Source organism: Theobroma cacao, chromosome 4, assembly GCF_053813885.1.
Source record: "Theobroma cacao isolate CCN51 chromosome 4, ASM5381388v1, whole genome shotgun sequence".
Lineage (NCBI taxonomy): Eukaryota > Viridiplantae > Streptophyta > Magnoliopsida > Malvales > Malvaceae > Theobroma > Theobroma cacao.
The window spans coordinates 40,173,135-40,189,282 of NC_142642.1; the positions used below are offsets into that span (position 1 = coordinate 40,173,135).

Genomic DNA, 16,148 nt, shown 5'->3' on the forward strand with positions numbered 1-16,148 from the left:
AATTATAAAAAAAAAATCTAATGAGAGGAGAAGATAAGGTAATACACCTTGGAACAAATTTTCTTGGGCCTGAAGACTACAACATGAAGACATTGAGACCCTAATATACAGGCCCCATTTGATGTTTTGATTAGACACGCAATTTACCATGTTACCCTCAACTTGGAAAAAAATGGGACTTTTGAACACGTGTGCATCAGTTCATCAAGTAGTACACAAACTTAATGAAACTTAGTCGTGAGTTTATCAGAAGCCCAAGGACCACTCAAAAGTCTCCGTTTGGAATTTGAAATCTCGTCCCTCTCCAGAGAGACGTTATAGGCTTTTTAATTTTACCTCTTTTTTTAATAATAAAACTTTAAATTAATTTTTATTTCAAACGAATAATCATTTTTATTAAAATTTTTTTTTTCAAAAAACAAAATCCCATGTTATTTACTCTGTCTCCATTTATTGCTTTGAAATACAATTCACTCCCTCTCTTTCTCTGTCTCTCTGTCCCTTTCTCACACTCAAAGGAGGAGCCTTTCGCTTTTGTTTCTTTCAAAAATCTAAAATTTAGGCTTAACCCATATCAAAGCTTACTCTTGTTTCATATTTAAGCTGACCCAGAAAAATTCAGCTGCTTTTGAGCTGATCTCACTCAATTGGTTTTGTAAATGTAAGGTTTTTTTTTTCCTTTGATTTGAAGTTTTGGGTTTTAGTTAATGGATTAATGAGAAGATTGTGGGCATTGATTTTTTGTGAAGTTGCTGTTTATTGATGTTTGAGGTATTGGTTTTGCTTGTTGGTTGGCATGGAATTGATTAATGGGTGTTTTTTTTCTTTTTAAATTGTTCATGTGGGCTTTGTTTAGGTGCTGAGGAAGTCTAGGAAAGGAATGTTACTTAAAAAGTTTGAATATAGTGTTCTTGATGCAGGTTCAATGAAATTGAATTGTTTGGTACATTAAAGGAGCAATCTCTCTCTCTCTCTCTGACAAACTTTTAGTTTTAGTATAATAGTTTTCCTTTTGTTAAATAGAGCTGAAAAGCATTTGAGTCACAGTTTGGTTAGAATTGGGATCTGAGGTGTTTAATTTAGTAAAATGAGTCAATGCAGTTAGTTTCTACGAGTTTTTTGATTCAATTTAGTACCATAGAAACTTCAGCTGTTGAACTTCTCTGGTCAAAGACAAATGCTAGATGGTATGATCTTTGCTTTGTCAGTAGCAAGGCTATCATGGTACATTATGGGGAAAGATATACAGGCACAGGTAGAGAGAGTTGATATAGCAGAGTTTGACATCTTAAGTTGCTTCTGACCTGGAAATTGTGAGAGCAATATAATTGAAATCCTTAAGATTGAGTTCATTGTGATATAGATCTAAGATGGTGATAATGGTAGCAGGAGTACATGTAGTTTAAGTGTTCATTTCATGTTCTTCTGTTGTCTAGCTTTTTTTGACAAAGTTTAGCTGTTTGAAGTTCTGCAACGGCTATTTAAGTCTGATGTGATATGAAGATGGAGATACTGCATTTGACCATGTTCACTTGTTGCACGTTTAGAGATCTTAAGTTCTGGGCTAAAGGAGGAGCTAGTTCACCTCCATTAATTATCTTCTAACTTCCCTTATAAGGGTTCTATATAGACATCAGACCTTCCATTTCATCTAATAAAATATTGAAGGAAACTTGCATAGACAGCTCTGTGCTTGGAGTGTAGAAATTGCATGCATATGCTCTTTAAAAAGTGATGGTGCTTAGTTTCTTTCTATGCTTTGAAAAATGGAGATCCTAGTAAGAGAAGTTATATCGCATGCTTAACATCTTAAAATGGTTTTGAATCTTGTAGGAATATGTAATATAAACTTCTAATGTAGAGTTTGATTGTGTTAGAAATTCAAGTTTACTTGGTAACTGAACTGTTTGTTGTGTTAATAACATCTACAGATGGATTTGGTTGGTGGAACAGAGTTTCTATTTCTCTTTGTATCATTTTCTTATATAAGTTGAGCAGCCCTGGATTCTGCTTTCAGACAATGGGGGTTGACAAAGAAGGTTCAAAAAATGGAGGAGGTTATGTAGGTGGATTTTTTCAGCTATTTGACTGGACTGCAAAATCTCGGAAGAAGTTATTCTCAAGCAAGTCAGATTTTCCAGGTATAACTGCCTCCCGGGTGCAGATGAGCATGCAACAGGAAGTGTGTCACCATGCACAGCATTGTGCAAGTGAAAGTTATATTCTTGTACCGTAATAGTTTATATCTTTTTTATGGTCACTAATGAGCATTATTTCTTCAAATTTTTAGAGCGTTCAAAACAGGGGAAGAGAAGTGATGGGAACTTACCAATGACACGATTCCATCTGGTGAGAACATGGCAATTCCAAATGATTTCAATATAGATCTTATTACACTCTTGACAGAGTGTTTTAATCTGAGACTCTTTACAATTCTTGTTGTGATTATTGCAGATGGATGAGGATGAAATTGGAGCAGGGACAAGCATCATAGGCGGTAGTGATTACAGTTGTGCTTCATCAGTTACAGATGATGACATATATGGAGCTAGGGCCCCTAGTGTAGTGGCCAGGCTTATGGGATTAGATTCTTTGCCTACGTATTCTGAGCCTTACTCCACCCCTTTTTTTGACACTCAATCTCTTCAAGATGCTCATTTCCGAAATAGGAACCTTAATTATCATCATGACCAGCGAATAATTTATCCTGGAGATCTGTTCAATAAGATGGAGGGCCCTGCCAGGAATTTTGGGGAGTCAAAGCCCCAGAAGATAATCAGCAAGCCCATAGAGAGATTCCAAACTGAAAGTTTGCCCCCTAAGGCAGCTAAAACAATTCCAATTACCCATCATAAACTTTTGTCTCCTATTAAGAGTCCTGGTTTTGTTCCTTCTAAGAATGCTGCTCACATAATGGAAGCAGCTGCAAGAATTATCGAGCCTGGCCCCCATGCTATTTCTAGAGCCAAAATGCCTATGGTCAGGTCATCCTCAGTGCCCGTGAAAGTTCGCGATTTCAAAGAAAAAATGGAGGCTGCACAGAAAATGCCTATGGTTGGATCTTCTTCTGTGCCCTTGAAAGTTAGAGATTTGAAAGAGAAAGTGGAAACTGTGCATAAAACATCCAGGCTCACTGAAACAACTAGAAGACCAGTTGAGTCAAATGCTGCCAAGTTTCTTAAAGGACAATCTCTGAACAAGAGTTGGAATGGGTCAACAGACACAACATCACCCAGGACTTCTGATACAGAAGAAATTTCTTCTGTTTTAAAGAGTAAGGGTAAGTCTATTTCGCTTGCAATCCAAGCAAAGGTCAATGTACAGAAAAGAGAAGGATTGGCTTCAAGCAGTAGTCGAAGTTTGCTCGGGCAGAAAGACCAGAGTGAGGTTAAGTCAAGTCAACCATTCAAGAGCCAACCAAGTGCTCAAAAGAGTTTGCATAAGAAATCTTCTACACACAATGCTTCTGGTGTACTCAGGCAGAACAATCAGAAGCAAAATTGTATTGTGGATAAAGACAAATTACCTTCAAAGTCCACGGCTTCCAACTTGCACAGTAGAAAAGTGCTCTCTGGGGATTCTTCCTTTGGGCGACACAAAATGTCAGGTAAAACTGTTGGGAATTCCAAAACTGGCTCAAGGAAGTTGGGCTTTGGTACAACAGATAGTGAAAAAGGAGGTCCATATTCTGGTACAAAGAACCCAAGGAAGAAAAGATCGATTGATAGGGATATCCAATTTGAGAAAAATCAGGTTGTTGATAATGTGTTGATTGAAAAAAATCAAAAGGAAGATCATCCTGTTACTGAAAGGAACTTCAGCTGGGTTGAAGATAGCAAGAAGAAAGGCATGGATGTTGTCTCCTTCACATTCACAGCCCCACTAACCCGGTCAATGGAAACATCTGCTCAGCTTGCACAGAAAAAGAATGGCATTTGCATGGATAATCGGGGTAAAAGATTGTTGCTTGACACCGAGAGTTTGAAGTTGTCTTCAATGGGATATAATGTCATTGGAGGAGATGCTTTAAGTATGCTTTTGGAACAAAAGCTAAGGGAATTAAGTAATGCAGTTGAATCTTCTTGCCACAAATCTCTCAATTCAGGATCAGCTTCTACTTCTACGTCATTTTCACAAGACCTGGTGCACACACCTAATGCTGTTACCACTATGCCAAGCTTATATAATAAACTGGGTAGTTGTCACAGTTCCAACCTTTCCTCCACTGATCTTCAACTGCTCAGATTGAAACATAAGTTTCAGGTAATAGACTTAGCTTTTCAATTTTCTAAGAAAACCCTACTCAAGTTTTCTTTGTTTGTTGTGCCTCTAACTGTACAATCTGCTGCTTGAATGTATCTTCTTTGGGAGTTTTAATGGTTAACCATTCTTTTATCTCAAGCTTGAGTGAGTGTTGCTATAAAATGCATCAAAACTATTTCACATGATGATAAATAACACTAATGTGGCACATTCAGGGAGCTGATGAGACCGATGAATGCAGCAGTAGCTGTCTTGATGCTCGGCAACCTAGTCCAGTTTCTATTCTTGAACCTTCCTTTTCAACTGAAAGCTGCAACTCTTCAGATAGCACAGATAGTTGCAGTATAGAAGGTAAAAGTAGTGGCTTATACTTTATGTTCATTATTAAATCTGGGCATAAGTTTTTCTTTAGGTATACTAATCTGTATCTTTGATGCAATTTCAGGAAGCAAGCACTGCTCATCTGTTCAAGCTCAGGAAGTTCTTGGGCTGAGTTCTTCAAAGAAGTTACGCTCACTAGACGCTGATACAGAGTTATCAGATTCAGCTTCCTCCATATGTCCTGGAACTGTGGCTAAAAGAAATCAAAATACTGTTGTTATGTCAGATCCCATGAAATCAGTCAACTGGGAACTAGAATATGTGAAGCTGATACTATGTAATGTGGAATTGATGTTCAAGGACTTTGCCTTAGGCCGTGCTCGTGAAATCATAAACCCTCATCTTTTTGATAAGTTGGAAAGCCGAAGAGCAGGATTTGGAAGCAATGGTGGGGAGTCTAGGCTAGAACGGAAGGTCCTATTTGATTCTGTCAGCGAATGCTTAGACTTGAGATGCAGGCGGTACGTGGGCGGGGGATGTGGAACATGGGCAAAAGGGATGATGATTCTGAGAAGAAATGAGTGGTTAGCTGAAGAAGTGTACAAGGAGATCTCAGGGTGGAGAGGCATGGGTGATTGTATGGTGGATGAGCTTGTGGACAAGGACATGAGCAGTCAATATGGAAAATGGCTGGACTTTGAGGTTGATGCATTTTCACTTGGAGCAGACATTGAGGGTCAAATACTGAACACTTTGGTTGATGAGGTGGTCGCTGAAGTCTTGCAACTTTAATGCTTTCAGCTTAGTCACACCAGATGTACAATGGATGAGCTCGTGGAAAAGCACATGGCCTATATGGAAAATGGCCAGGGCTTTAAAGTTGATGAATGCATTTGTACTTGGAGACAGTGAGGGCTAAATTGAATGCTTTTGGTTGCTGAATTGATCAATGTTAGCTTGCACCGTTTTAAGCCTTTAGTTTTGCCACTTCCAATGTATGTTTCTCTTCTTATATCTTACCCCTTGAGGGGGGGATCTTTGTATCATGAAGATTCTTAAAAGTTCATTCTTCAAATTATTGTTTCGTATTAAGGCATCTTTGAATTAACATTTTCTGTTTGATCATAGAGTTGCTCCATTCAAATAATAGTGCATTCATTACATACAATACTTGCAGATAATTAGCAAAAAATTAACTCCAAGTATACCCTTGGGTAATCTGGGACATGAAATCTATGTTTGAAATGTAACATCTAATTATTAGATTAATTAAATGCACATGTACTTGTAGGATTACAACTGCACATATTATAAATTATAAATTAACATAAAAAATGGATAATATTTATCTAAAAAAAATAACATGATTATATCAATTTTCACGTCATAACATTTTCTGTCGTATAATAAATATATAATATTAATTAATATTAAATCTTACTATCAATTAATTTTTCCACTAAGATTCAAATACGTGCTTGGATATATATCAAAATTTAAACATTTTTCTAAATAAAAGATAAAAAATTTATTCGAAAATTCGTGTGCCTTTTCATGGAATATATGTAGCAGTGCATTCAAACTTAATGACTACAGTAGTGTTTTAAACAATTAATGTTGCATATATCAGTGATCATTTTTATCAACAGTACTTAGGAAGTATATAAGATCATCCCATGATTCCCTCATCGTTTTGATTAACACTTTGGAAGTATTTAAGATCATCCCATGATTCCCATCGATCATGGCTCCGAATCCCATGTACTTCAGCTTCGTCAAAGTCCCAACCAAGCCACCCCTCATCAAACCATCAATTTCCATGGTGATGAACGACACACCTGCAACTCTCCGGAACTCCTCCCACAATCCGAGTTCCAAGTGCTGCAGCTCCCTCTTTCCTCGTCATCACTTTTGGACTCTGGGATTTCACTGTCCATCTCCTCAGTCATAACCATGATACCGCCATTCTCTTCCTTGGGGTCAGAGCAACCATCCCCACTCGGATCCACCACCGCAAATTCACTCTGCAAAGCCGCTGCGTTTCACTATCAAGCCACACATATGGTTCAAAGACACCAGTTTCCCTGTCGCTGGGGTCATACAGTACTTAAGCCGCGTTATTGTTGCAGTTCTCGTCACCAGAACATATTGCTGGGCTTTCACTCTTATCATTAATGCAACCATCTACAGTCCTCGCACCGTTGTTCATACAACAGCCATGTGTTCCAAGTTCCCGGCCTGCAAATCTCTCAAAATGTTGCTGTCCTTCATTTGTCCAATGAAGTTGGTTTTCTCTGCCGCGCCTTCAGTTTCCTGAAAAGTTGCAGTGCCTGTGCCATTCTTGTTAGCCATCCCTAGTGACATCAATGCTAGCTTCTGCCTTTTCATGTTTGACCGGCTGGTTCGACCTTTGTGTTTGTGTGCTAACTCACCAATTCTGACAGCCTCCATAGGTGGAGCCATCATGTATTTTCTTGGTGAAGCTGTAAATTTTTCTCCTCAAATGAGTCTTCCAGTAATTTTTTATCTCATTGTCCGTTCGTCCTGGCAACTCTGCTGCTATCGATGACCACCTACATACGCATCCGAAGGTTGAACTTTAGGGTAAAAAAAAGTAGTAATATATACCTACACAACTCAAATTTCAAAAGGAAAAAACAGTACTCGACTCACTTCTAAAATTGATAGGTAATGGTATTTGAGCGTACTGATAGGTGTGTGTGTGTCTATATATATATATCTCATTCGAATCTTTGGACTTAGAAAAAAATAGAAACTTAAAATTTGGTGGTGGAATTGTGCATGGAGCTGGTTAGGTGCTCAAGCTCAGGTGACTGTGATAACTAAAAAATTGGAGAGAAAAATGTTCTGGAGAGCTGCTACAGGTAACCAAAAGTACTTTTCCAATGCATTAATTATATGGCTAAATATATACTTTTTGAATGAATGAGAAGAAACCAAAAGGAGCAAATGCCTACCTATTCCCCAAACTGCTGTGCAACTTAACAATGGTTTCTTCCTCTCCAGCAGTGAAGTTCCCTCTCTTCAAGTCTGGCCTCAAAGTTTATCCATCTCAGCCTGCAGCTCTTCCCACACCTCAACAAACCTTCAAACAAAAACAAATCAAAACCATCATCATCTTTCCTTCACTTACATTCACATTCTTGCTGAAGCTAGGGTACCTGCATTCTTGGGTAAAGACTTCCAGGATCCTTCTCCATTGAGCTGAATGTACTTGGTTAATATTTCATCTTCTTCTGCTGTCCATCGTCCCCTCTTCAACCCCACTTTCTCACAAGAAGGAGATCTCCCCATTACCCCAGAAAATATCACTCCCTAAAACACCCAGACAAAGAAGAGAAATCAAACAACTTTTAGCAAATCAATGTCGAACTAGGTACTACTATATATAGTATAGGTATCTGCCATATGTTTTTTTCCATAAAGTGACTGATGTAGACATAGCAACGGTCACCAACCGTTGCTGAATCTAGGTATATACTTACTTAAAATTTGAAATTATTTGATGGAATAACGGCAATTTTATTAAGAAAAGAAAAAAAATTTCGGGGCTGAAATTTTTTGAAGAATACAAAATCTTTTAGAAAAATAAATTAAGGTCAAATTTAATATTCTTTGCCTTTTTAATTTTCTTCAAATGCATAAAGAAAAAAATTGATTGAAAAAATCCTTAGTATTCAATTTTTGTCTTTCATGTACAAAGGACATATATAACATAGTCAAATGGCAATAAAGCCAATATTTAAGGAATTTGGGCCAACTGGAAACCAACCACACCAACCTGAAGGTAATTTTTGGTTGGGAACTAGTACTATATATAAGAAGCCTATAAGTTATAATTCATGAAATACACCCTATATGTTATTGTAATTTATTATTTGTCCAATTGCAATTTGATTTTATTATTTAGAAATATTTATATGCCATCACAAATAATTAAACAGGTAATTTATATATTAAAGATAAGAGTTGAACTAAAGAGAAGCGAGACTTGGAAAATGTTTTATATTTGATGGTAATTATTTGTATGGAAAATGTACATTCAAACCTAATCACTACAGTGTCTTAAACAATGTTACATAGATCGGTGGTCATTTTCATCAACACTTTGGAAGTATATAAGATCATCCCATGATTCCCATTGATGGTTTTGATGAACACTTTGGAAGTATTTAAGATCATCCCATGGATCATGGCTGCAAAACCCAAGTGCGTCAGCTTGGTCAAGATCCCAACCGAGCCACCCCTCATCAAACCATGGGTCCGATGGCGATGAACGACGCACCTGCGACTCTCCACAACTCCTCCCACAATCCGAGTTCCAATTAATGCTGCAGCTCCCTCTAATTTCCTCGTCATGATGACTTTTGGACTTCGTTTCTTGGACCGCTGGGATTTCTTTGTCCATCTCCTCAGTCGTGACCATGATACCGCCATTTTCTTCCTTGGGGTCAAAGCAACCATCCCCACTCGGACTCACTTCCGCACATTCACTCTTCAAAACGACGCTAAGCCGCTGTATTTCACTATCCAGCCACTCATATGGTCCAAAAACATCAGTTTCACAGTCGAACATTACTTGAGCTGCGATGCTGTTGCAGCTCTCGTCACCAGAACATATTGCTGGTCTTTCACTCTCGTCATTAATTCTACCATCTACGGTCCTGGCACCGCTGTTCATACAACAACCACGTGCTCCAAGGTCCGTGGGCTGCAAATCTCTCACAATATCGGTGCCTTCCATTTGTCCAATGATGTTGGTTTCCTCTGGTGTGTTGTTCTTGTTAGCCTTCCCTAGTGACATCAATGCTAGCTTTTGCCTTTTCATGTTTGCCCGGCTGGTTCGACCTCTGCGTTTCTGTGCTAACTCACCAATTCTGACAGCCTCCACCGTTGGAGATCCATTATGTACCTTCTTGGTGAAGCTGTAAATTTTTCTCCTTAAATGAGTCTTCCAGTAATTTTTTATCTCATTGTCTGTTCGTCCTGGCAGCTCTGCTGCTATCAATGACCACCTACACACGCATCCGAAGGTTGTAAAAACAAAGTAGTAATCTATACCGACACAACTCAAATTTCAAAAGAAAAATACAGTACTCGATTCAATTCTAAAATTGATAGGAAATGGTAGTTGAGCCTATTGATAGGTGTATATATATATATGTATCCATCCTTCAAAAAATGGGGTTTGAATCTTCTCTCTCAAGTCTGAATTTAAGAAAAGTTTGATATATAGATACCATGTTTCCAGATTAAATTTTCCATTTCCAATACAATACTAATTAGGTGTAGCAAGCTTCTATACATGAGGTGATAATTTTGGCATGCTTTTGGATCATGATGCACTTAAAATTTGGTGATTTTGGTGGAGGTTTTGAAGTTTTTTCTTTGGTTCTTGATTGTGGACTTTACCGTTTTATGAAAGATATCCAGTGCTGCTGCTGAATTTGATTTTTTCTGAAGTGTTAACCTAGATGTAATGGTGTTCATTACCAGCAAAGGGCTTGGTGATATAAAGGATGTATGTTTTCCTTGATTTTAATCTGTAGGTACTGGGATGGTTGGCTTTTTTGGTGCATTTGTTAATGCTTTGGGAGTTGTACATGTTCTAACTAGAAATGTGGTCCTGGCATTGTGCATGGAGCTGTTTATGTGCTCAAGCTTAGTTGACTGTGATAAGTTTAACTAGAAAAATGGAGAGCAAATTGGAGCCAAAAGTACTTTTCTAATGCATTAATTAATTATATGGCAAAATATATTCTTTTGCATGAATGAAAAGAAAATCAACAGGAGAAAATGCCTACCTATTCCCCAAAGTGCTGTGCAACTTAACAATGGTTTCTTCCTCTTGAGCAGTGAAGTTCCCTCTCTTCAAGTCTGGCCTCAAATAGTTTATCCATCTCAGCCTGCAGCTCTTCCCACACCTCAACAAACCTTCAAACAAAAAACAAAACCAAATCATCGTCTTGCTTTCACTTACATTCACATTCTTGGTGAAGTAAGGATACCTGCATTCTTGGGTAAAGACTTCCAGGATCCTTCTCCATTGAGTTGGATGTACTTGGTCAATGCTTCATCTTCTTCTGCTGTCCATCGTCCCCTCTTCAACCCCACTTTCTCACAACATGGAGATCTCCCCATTACCTCAGAAATTATCAGTCCCAAAAGCACCACCCAGACAAAGAGGAGATATCAAACGACTTCGTCTTATCTCAATGTTGAATTAGGTGGTTTAACGATGGAACTTTTCATCGTATTGTGCTAAGTTGGTTCGCATGAAGTGAATGATGTAGACATAGCAACAGTCTCCAACTGTTGCTTAACAGAGATTATGGCCAACAAATAATGATTATCAGGCATTCAATTATCCCAAGAAAAAGTTTCCAAATGGTTGAATAAGATTGATGATTTTGAGTCTCGAAACTTTCATATGTTCCACGTATTCAGTATTATAATATCTTTGTCCTATCTCTTTCTTTCTTTTTTTTTTTGTCGTCTATTTAATTTAATTACGTATACTTATTTAAAATTTGAAATTATTTAATGAAAAGACGGAAATTCTATTAGGAAAAAAATTTTTGAGATTGAAAACTTTTAGATGAAGAATAAAATTAAAGTAAAATAAAAAAAAATTAAGCCTTTTTAATTTTCTTCAAATGCATAAAGCAAAAATTGATTGAATCTTTCGTATTCAATTTTTATGTTTCATGTGCAAAAGACATATAAAGCAAAGTCAATGGCAATAAATGTTGTGGTCATTTTGTCATTGGACAGAAAGGCCAATATCCAAGGAATTTGGGCCTACTTGAAAGCAAACACACCAACCTAAATTAGTTCTAGATAAGACTTCTTTTTGACAATTAATTTTATTATTAAAAATATTTATAAACCATCAAAATTAACAGTATATATTACTTTCAATGTACTTTTTTGTCACTTGATTCTATAAAGAGAGAGAGAGAGAGAGTTTAATTTTGACAATGTCAAAGGATTGAACTTCCATCCCCCCAACTAAGTGAAGAATATGCATCCCTCACTTTTAACCAATGTACTTTATACCATTTGCCTTTTGTCCTTCTATGATTCCATCAACCTAAAAGGGAAGTGAACAAGACATATACGCTAAAGCTAGCTTTAAATGTTGGTACTGTCTTAGAAATTGATTGAAAATTTTTTAAGTAAAGAGAGGAGAGAGGGGATATATTAATTTGATGTCCAGCTACCCCAGAGAATTTCCAACAAACCTTCTGAAGAATCACACACCTCCTAATTCTCATTTCGTAACGTGCACGCATGGCACAAGTCTGATTGTTTATCATCTTAAATGGTAATTGTTTAAGGTTAGAATAAGAGAGAATCTTAATCTATGGAACCCAAAGCTCTTATATATATCATAATATAAAAAGAGAAATCATGTAAAATGTAAAGTTATGTACGTTATAAAATAATCAAAAGTGATATGTAATTATTTTAAAATTTAGAAAAAAATTTAAATACATTAATGTTAATGAAATTTCAATTTGAAAATACTGTGTTTAATTTTAAATATTAAATCGAGACAATATTGTACTGACTTTTGGTTCAAGGATTGCTTTAATAGAAGGAAAATGTGTCAACAAACAAACTAAGAGGCCAACAAAACCACAAGTAGAAAATTGACAAGATACATTCACGTTAACAAATTAGTATTAGTAATTATATATACGTTAATGTTGGTGTGTTTGCATGAGACAGACGTCTGTCATCCTGCTTCATCACCCTTGCCATCATCCCACAACTGGCAAAGCACCTTGTCTGAATCATCCCATAGTTCCCATTGATCAGCATCACGACACTGACCAAACCCAGCAGCAGAATCCCAATCAAGCCAATCCTTGTCGAACCATGAAGTTTCTGCAGGCGATGAAAAGGAACTCATCTGATATTCCCCAGCTTTACCAATTATCTCTGCATTTGAGCTCCAGATGCCACAGCTTTCTCTTTCTTCATCTTTTTGAGCGCCCCTTTGGACCCCGTTAACCCTGTCCTCACTTATAACCCTGGCGCCATTTTCTACATTTGGGGTAAACCCACGGTTCCCACTTGGATCCACACCTTCACTTTGCAGGACGCTGCTAAGGCGCTTTATTTCACTGTCTAGCCACTCGTATGGTCCCAGAACCTCCTCGCTCTCTCTCTCGCTACAGCTACCGTACGTTTCAACCGCACTGCAACTTTCTTCACCAGAACTTAATGCTATTCCTCTGCTTTTGCTCTCGTCATAATTGCCTGCTTTCCCTGCACTGCTGTGCATGCACGAACCATGCATTATTCCAATGTTTCTTCTACCCGCTACTGCAGAAATAGGGTCCTCATCATGGTTCTCATTGGGTTGCAAATTTTTCATGATTTTTCTGTCCTGGATTGGTGCTCCAGGAATAGTGTTTCCTTGGGCTGCGGATTCCATCTCCTCATTTGGGGTGAGATCATTCTTAGGAATACCGAATGACAGCAAAGCCAACTTTTGTCTTTTCATGGCTGATCGGCTGGTTCGACCGCCTGTTCGCTTGCATTCTTCCGCTGTTGTTATAATATCAATCTCACCTGGTTTGGTATCTTTTATTGTCTTGGTGAATCTGTAAATTTTTCGGCTTAAATGAGAGTTCCAGTAATTCTTGATCTCATTGTCTGTTCGTCCTGGTAATTGTGCAGCAATTAAAGACCACCTAAAACAGTCCAACCATAGTAAAGAATACTGGTTACAAAAAAAAAAAAAAAAAAAACAATCTCATGGTAGAAATTAAGCTCAATGACTAGGTTCTTCTTGTTTTGATGAAAGCTTAATGACCAAGGGATTGAAGCAACCAAGTACTGGAAAATTTTGACCTTGCCAAACTAAAGCTGGCATTTCATTGCAATATTTGCAATAGCTAGATATAAAAGAAATCTGGGTAAACAGTTTTAGTTGAAGGGGAACGGGTTACGTTCATGCCTGAAGTTTGAGCTTGGTAGGAATCTGTCTAAGATCGAAGTTGAGAAGAGGGTTTCAATCATGCAGTTCCGACCTAAGGACTGGTTAATTGCCTGTAAGTACTAAACTAAAAGGACTTTTTTAACAACATAACGCTAACTGCAGTGAAGGACAGTGCTTGATCACTATCTTTCGAAGAAAATAAGGTATTTCATTTTGCAAATTATTCTAGCTTCTTAGACTATGATGTTGATCATATACTAACATTTAGCCCCAATCAATGGCAAGAAAAAGGTATCAGAACTTTGGATTTGAACATCTGATAACGCCATCTGATGGGAATTTCCTTTTTTTTTTTCGTTCAGCCAAAAAAATGTGGGTTTAAGTAATATACTGCATGAAGCAGTGATGAATCAGCAGTAAGCTGTTCCGAAAAAGAGTAAAGATACTCAGATGTCAGATGCATCTGATGGGATGCTTGGTAAAAACCATCCTCTAGAGCATCTTGAGGCCAATTCATGCAATTTTAAAAGTATGATGGGCTCCTCTCGGCTAGCTGTTTAGCTTTTTGCTTATGGAAGCAGTGAAATTAAGAACAATATCAAGGTTTGAACCTTGCGGCAAAGAAGTATTTAGAAAACCAGGAAAGTTCAACAAATTTCTTAATCTTTATTCTTGTCCCCAACGTTTTGGGGGAAAGGATGCACGAGCCAATATTAACCCTGTGGCTGAAAGGCTTGTTGCTTGCTCTCAGCTTCCTGCTTGCTCTCAGCTTCCTCTCTTTATTAACAAGTCTTTCTTGTGCCGGCAAAAAGAGAAAAAGGGAGAACATTTTGGAGAAATGGAGAGGATCGTATGATATGCAAGGTTGCTCTTCAGAATTAAGGTTTCTAAATTCTATATTCATTCTCAAGAATTACCCAAAAATCAGAAACTGAAAGCAAAAACCTTAGAGAGTACTGATCTGTGTAGATGATCTGCAAGAGTGGAAAGTAATTGATAGGAGAAAAAACATTGTTTGTACCTATTCCCCAAAGCAGCACGCAGCTTGACAATGGTTTCTTCCTCTTGAGCAGTGATGTTCCCTCTCTTCAAGTCAGCCCTCAAATAGTTTATCCATCTCAGCCTGCAGCTCTTCCCACACCTCAGCAAACCTAATTTAAAAAAGGAAAATGATCATCCTTCATTCATAATCACTTAAAACAAACAAAACACAAAAGATCTTCATCTGAGCATTGTTTTCAAGTATGTACCTGCATGCTTGGGCAATGACCTCCAGGATCCTTCCCCATTGGCTTGAATGTACTGCGTTAATATTTCATCTTCCTCTGCTGTCCATCTCCCCCTCTTCAACCCCACCTTCTCACAACATGGAGATCTCCCCATCTCTCTCTTTTCCTCCCGCATTCACTCCCCAAGAGCCTCCGAACATGAAAGAAAGAGAGAGAGAGAGAGAGAGAGAGGAGGCGGGTGCTGTGATCTTCTGCCTTGCTAGATAGACTTCGCACGTACAGAGAGAGAGACAGACAGAGAGGTTAAATACGAGAGTGATACGATGTGGACATAGGAACAGTGCCAGAGAAACTCCTAATGACTAATTTGTTGCTTAACAGAGATCATTGCATGTGGCCTAGGAATGATTACAAACAAAGTACTGACATCGGCAAAACATTTCGTAATTCATGGTATGAATTAATCAGACTGCCTTATTCACTAATCTAGGACCATTCAGTCATTCAAAAGTTGCTAGACCCAAAAAGTTAACAAATTAACGAAGGAAATGAAGTCAACTCTCGAATGGTGCAGGAAGCTCCACGAGTCCATTAATATTTCCATTTTTTTTTTCTTATACTAAAGTCTATCTATTATCTAAGTCAGGAACTTTCAGTTACTGAAACCCAAAATGATTATACTTAAAAAGAAGAAGAGTAAGCTGTTTAAGTGATGAGTACAGTAGCAGCAATCTTTTCTGGTCGGTCTAGGAACAGGAATGACGTCCAACCCCTTTAATTCAACTTGAAGTTCGTGGTAGTCCGTATTTAATTAAGTAATTTAAATTTTCACCGAACATATGATGTAAAATTATAAATATATATATATATATATATATATATAATTTATAAATTTTATTTGCACCTCGTTACATAATTGTTCTCTTTTTACCCACACAGAAAATGTAACAATCAATGTTATGGAGAGAAGAAAGAGATACAAATATGATTGGGGGATTACAGATAAAATTTTCTCAAAATCATGAGAATAAATTTGCTGCCCTAGTCGACGGATGAATATGTTCAAGATCATACGTAGATAACAGTACAGGTTGGGACTTTTACATGTGTGCCCAAAGTCAGTAAGTAAACCCCACTGCTTTTTTTCCTTATTTAAGGCTTAGTTTTTATTGGTCCGAAATTGTCCATTAACGGCCAGTACTGTCACGCTACACTAATGTTCACCAACTTTTCTGGCTATATACTCTGGTTAAACCTCCAAGCTCTTGTTCGTCCATTTATGCATTTATCAAAATTAAAAAAAAAAAGGTCCATTTATACGTAAAATCTCGATTTTTACTAATCAATACCATGTAATTAAA

General features: G+C 37.5%; 3 protein-coding genes and 1 pseudogene across 5 annotated transcripts; 1 reads left to right on the plus strand and 3 right to left on the minus strand.

The window, feature by feature from the left end:
* Positions 1–488: 488 nt before the first annotated feature.
* On the plus strand, positions 489–5,709 carry LOC18603601 (uncharacterized). Of its 3 annotated transcripts, none has more exons than XM_007035670.3 (6): positions 489–661; positions 1,932–2,141; positions 2,291–2,349; positions 2,455–4,263; positions 4,479–4,614; positions 4,709–5,709. In XM_007035670.3, exons 2-6 carry the CDS (start codon positions 2,021–2,023, stop codon positions 5,374–5,376), a joined length of 2,793 nt encoding a protein of 930 aa, XP_007035732.3. In that variant the 5' UTR covers positions 489–661; positions 1,932–2,020; the 3' UTR covers positions 5,377–5,709. The 3 variants fall into 3 exon arrangements, with proteins under 3 accessions (XP_007035732.3, XP_088662000.1, XP_088661999.1); XM_088805874.1 differs by having other exon boundaries at positions 2,018–2,141; XM_088805873.1 differs by lacking the exon at positions 489–661 and adding an exon at positions 665–771.
* A 677-nt stretch (positions 5,710–6,386) lies between these two features.
* On the minus strand, positions 6,387–7,899 carry LOC18603602 (transcription factor MYB14-like; annotated as a pseudogene).
* A 781-nt stretch (positions 7,900–8,680) lies between these two features.
* On the minus strand, positions 8,681–10,746 carry LOC18603603 (uncharacterized). The gene is made up of 3 exons (XM_007035672.3): positions 10,614–10,746; positions 10,410–10,539; positions 8,681–9,620 (listed from the first exon to the last, which is right to left on the minus strand). The coding sequence occupies exons 1-3, from the start codon at positions 10,744–10,746 to the stop codon at positions 8,681–8,683; spliced, it is 1,203 nt and encodes a 400-aa protein (XP_007035734.3).
* Positions 10,747–12,169: 1,423 nt separating this feature from the next.
* LOC18603604 (uncharacterized) lies at positions 12,170–15,161 on the minus strand. Its single transcript, XM_007035673.3, has 3 exons — positions 14,809–15,161; positions 14,580–14,709; positions 12,170–13,310 (listed from the first exon to the last, which is right to left on the minus strand). Exons 1-3 carry the CDS (start codon positions 14,960–14,962, stop codon positions 12,347–12,349), a joined length of 1,248 nt encoding a protein of 415 aa, XP_007035735.3. The 5' UTR covers positions 14,963–15,161; the 3' UTR covers positions 12,170–12,346.
* Between the last annotated feature and the right edge of the window lie 987 nt (positions 15,162–16,148).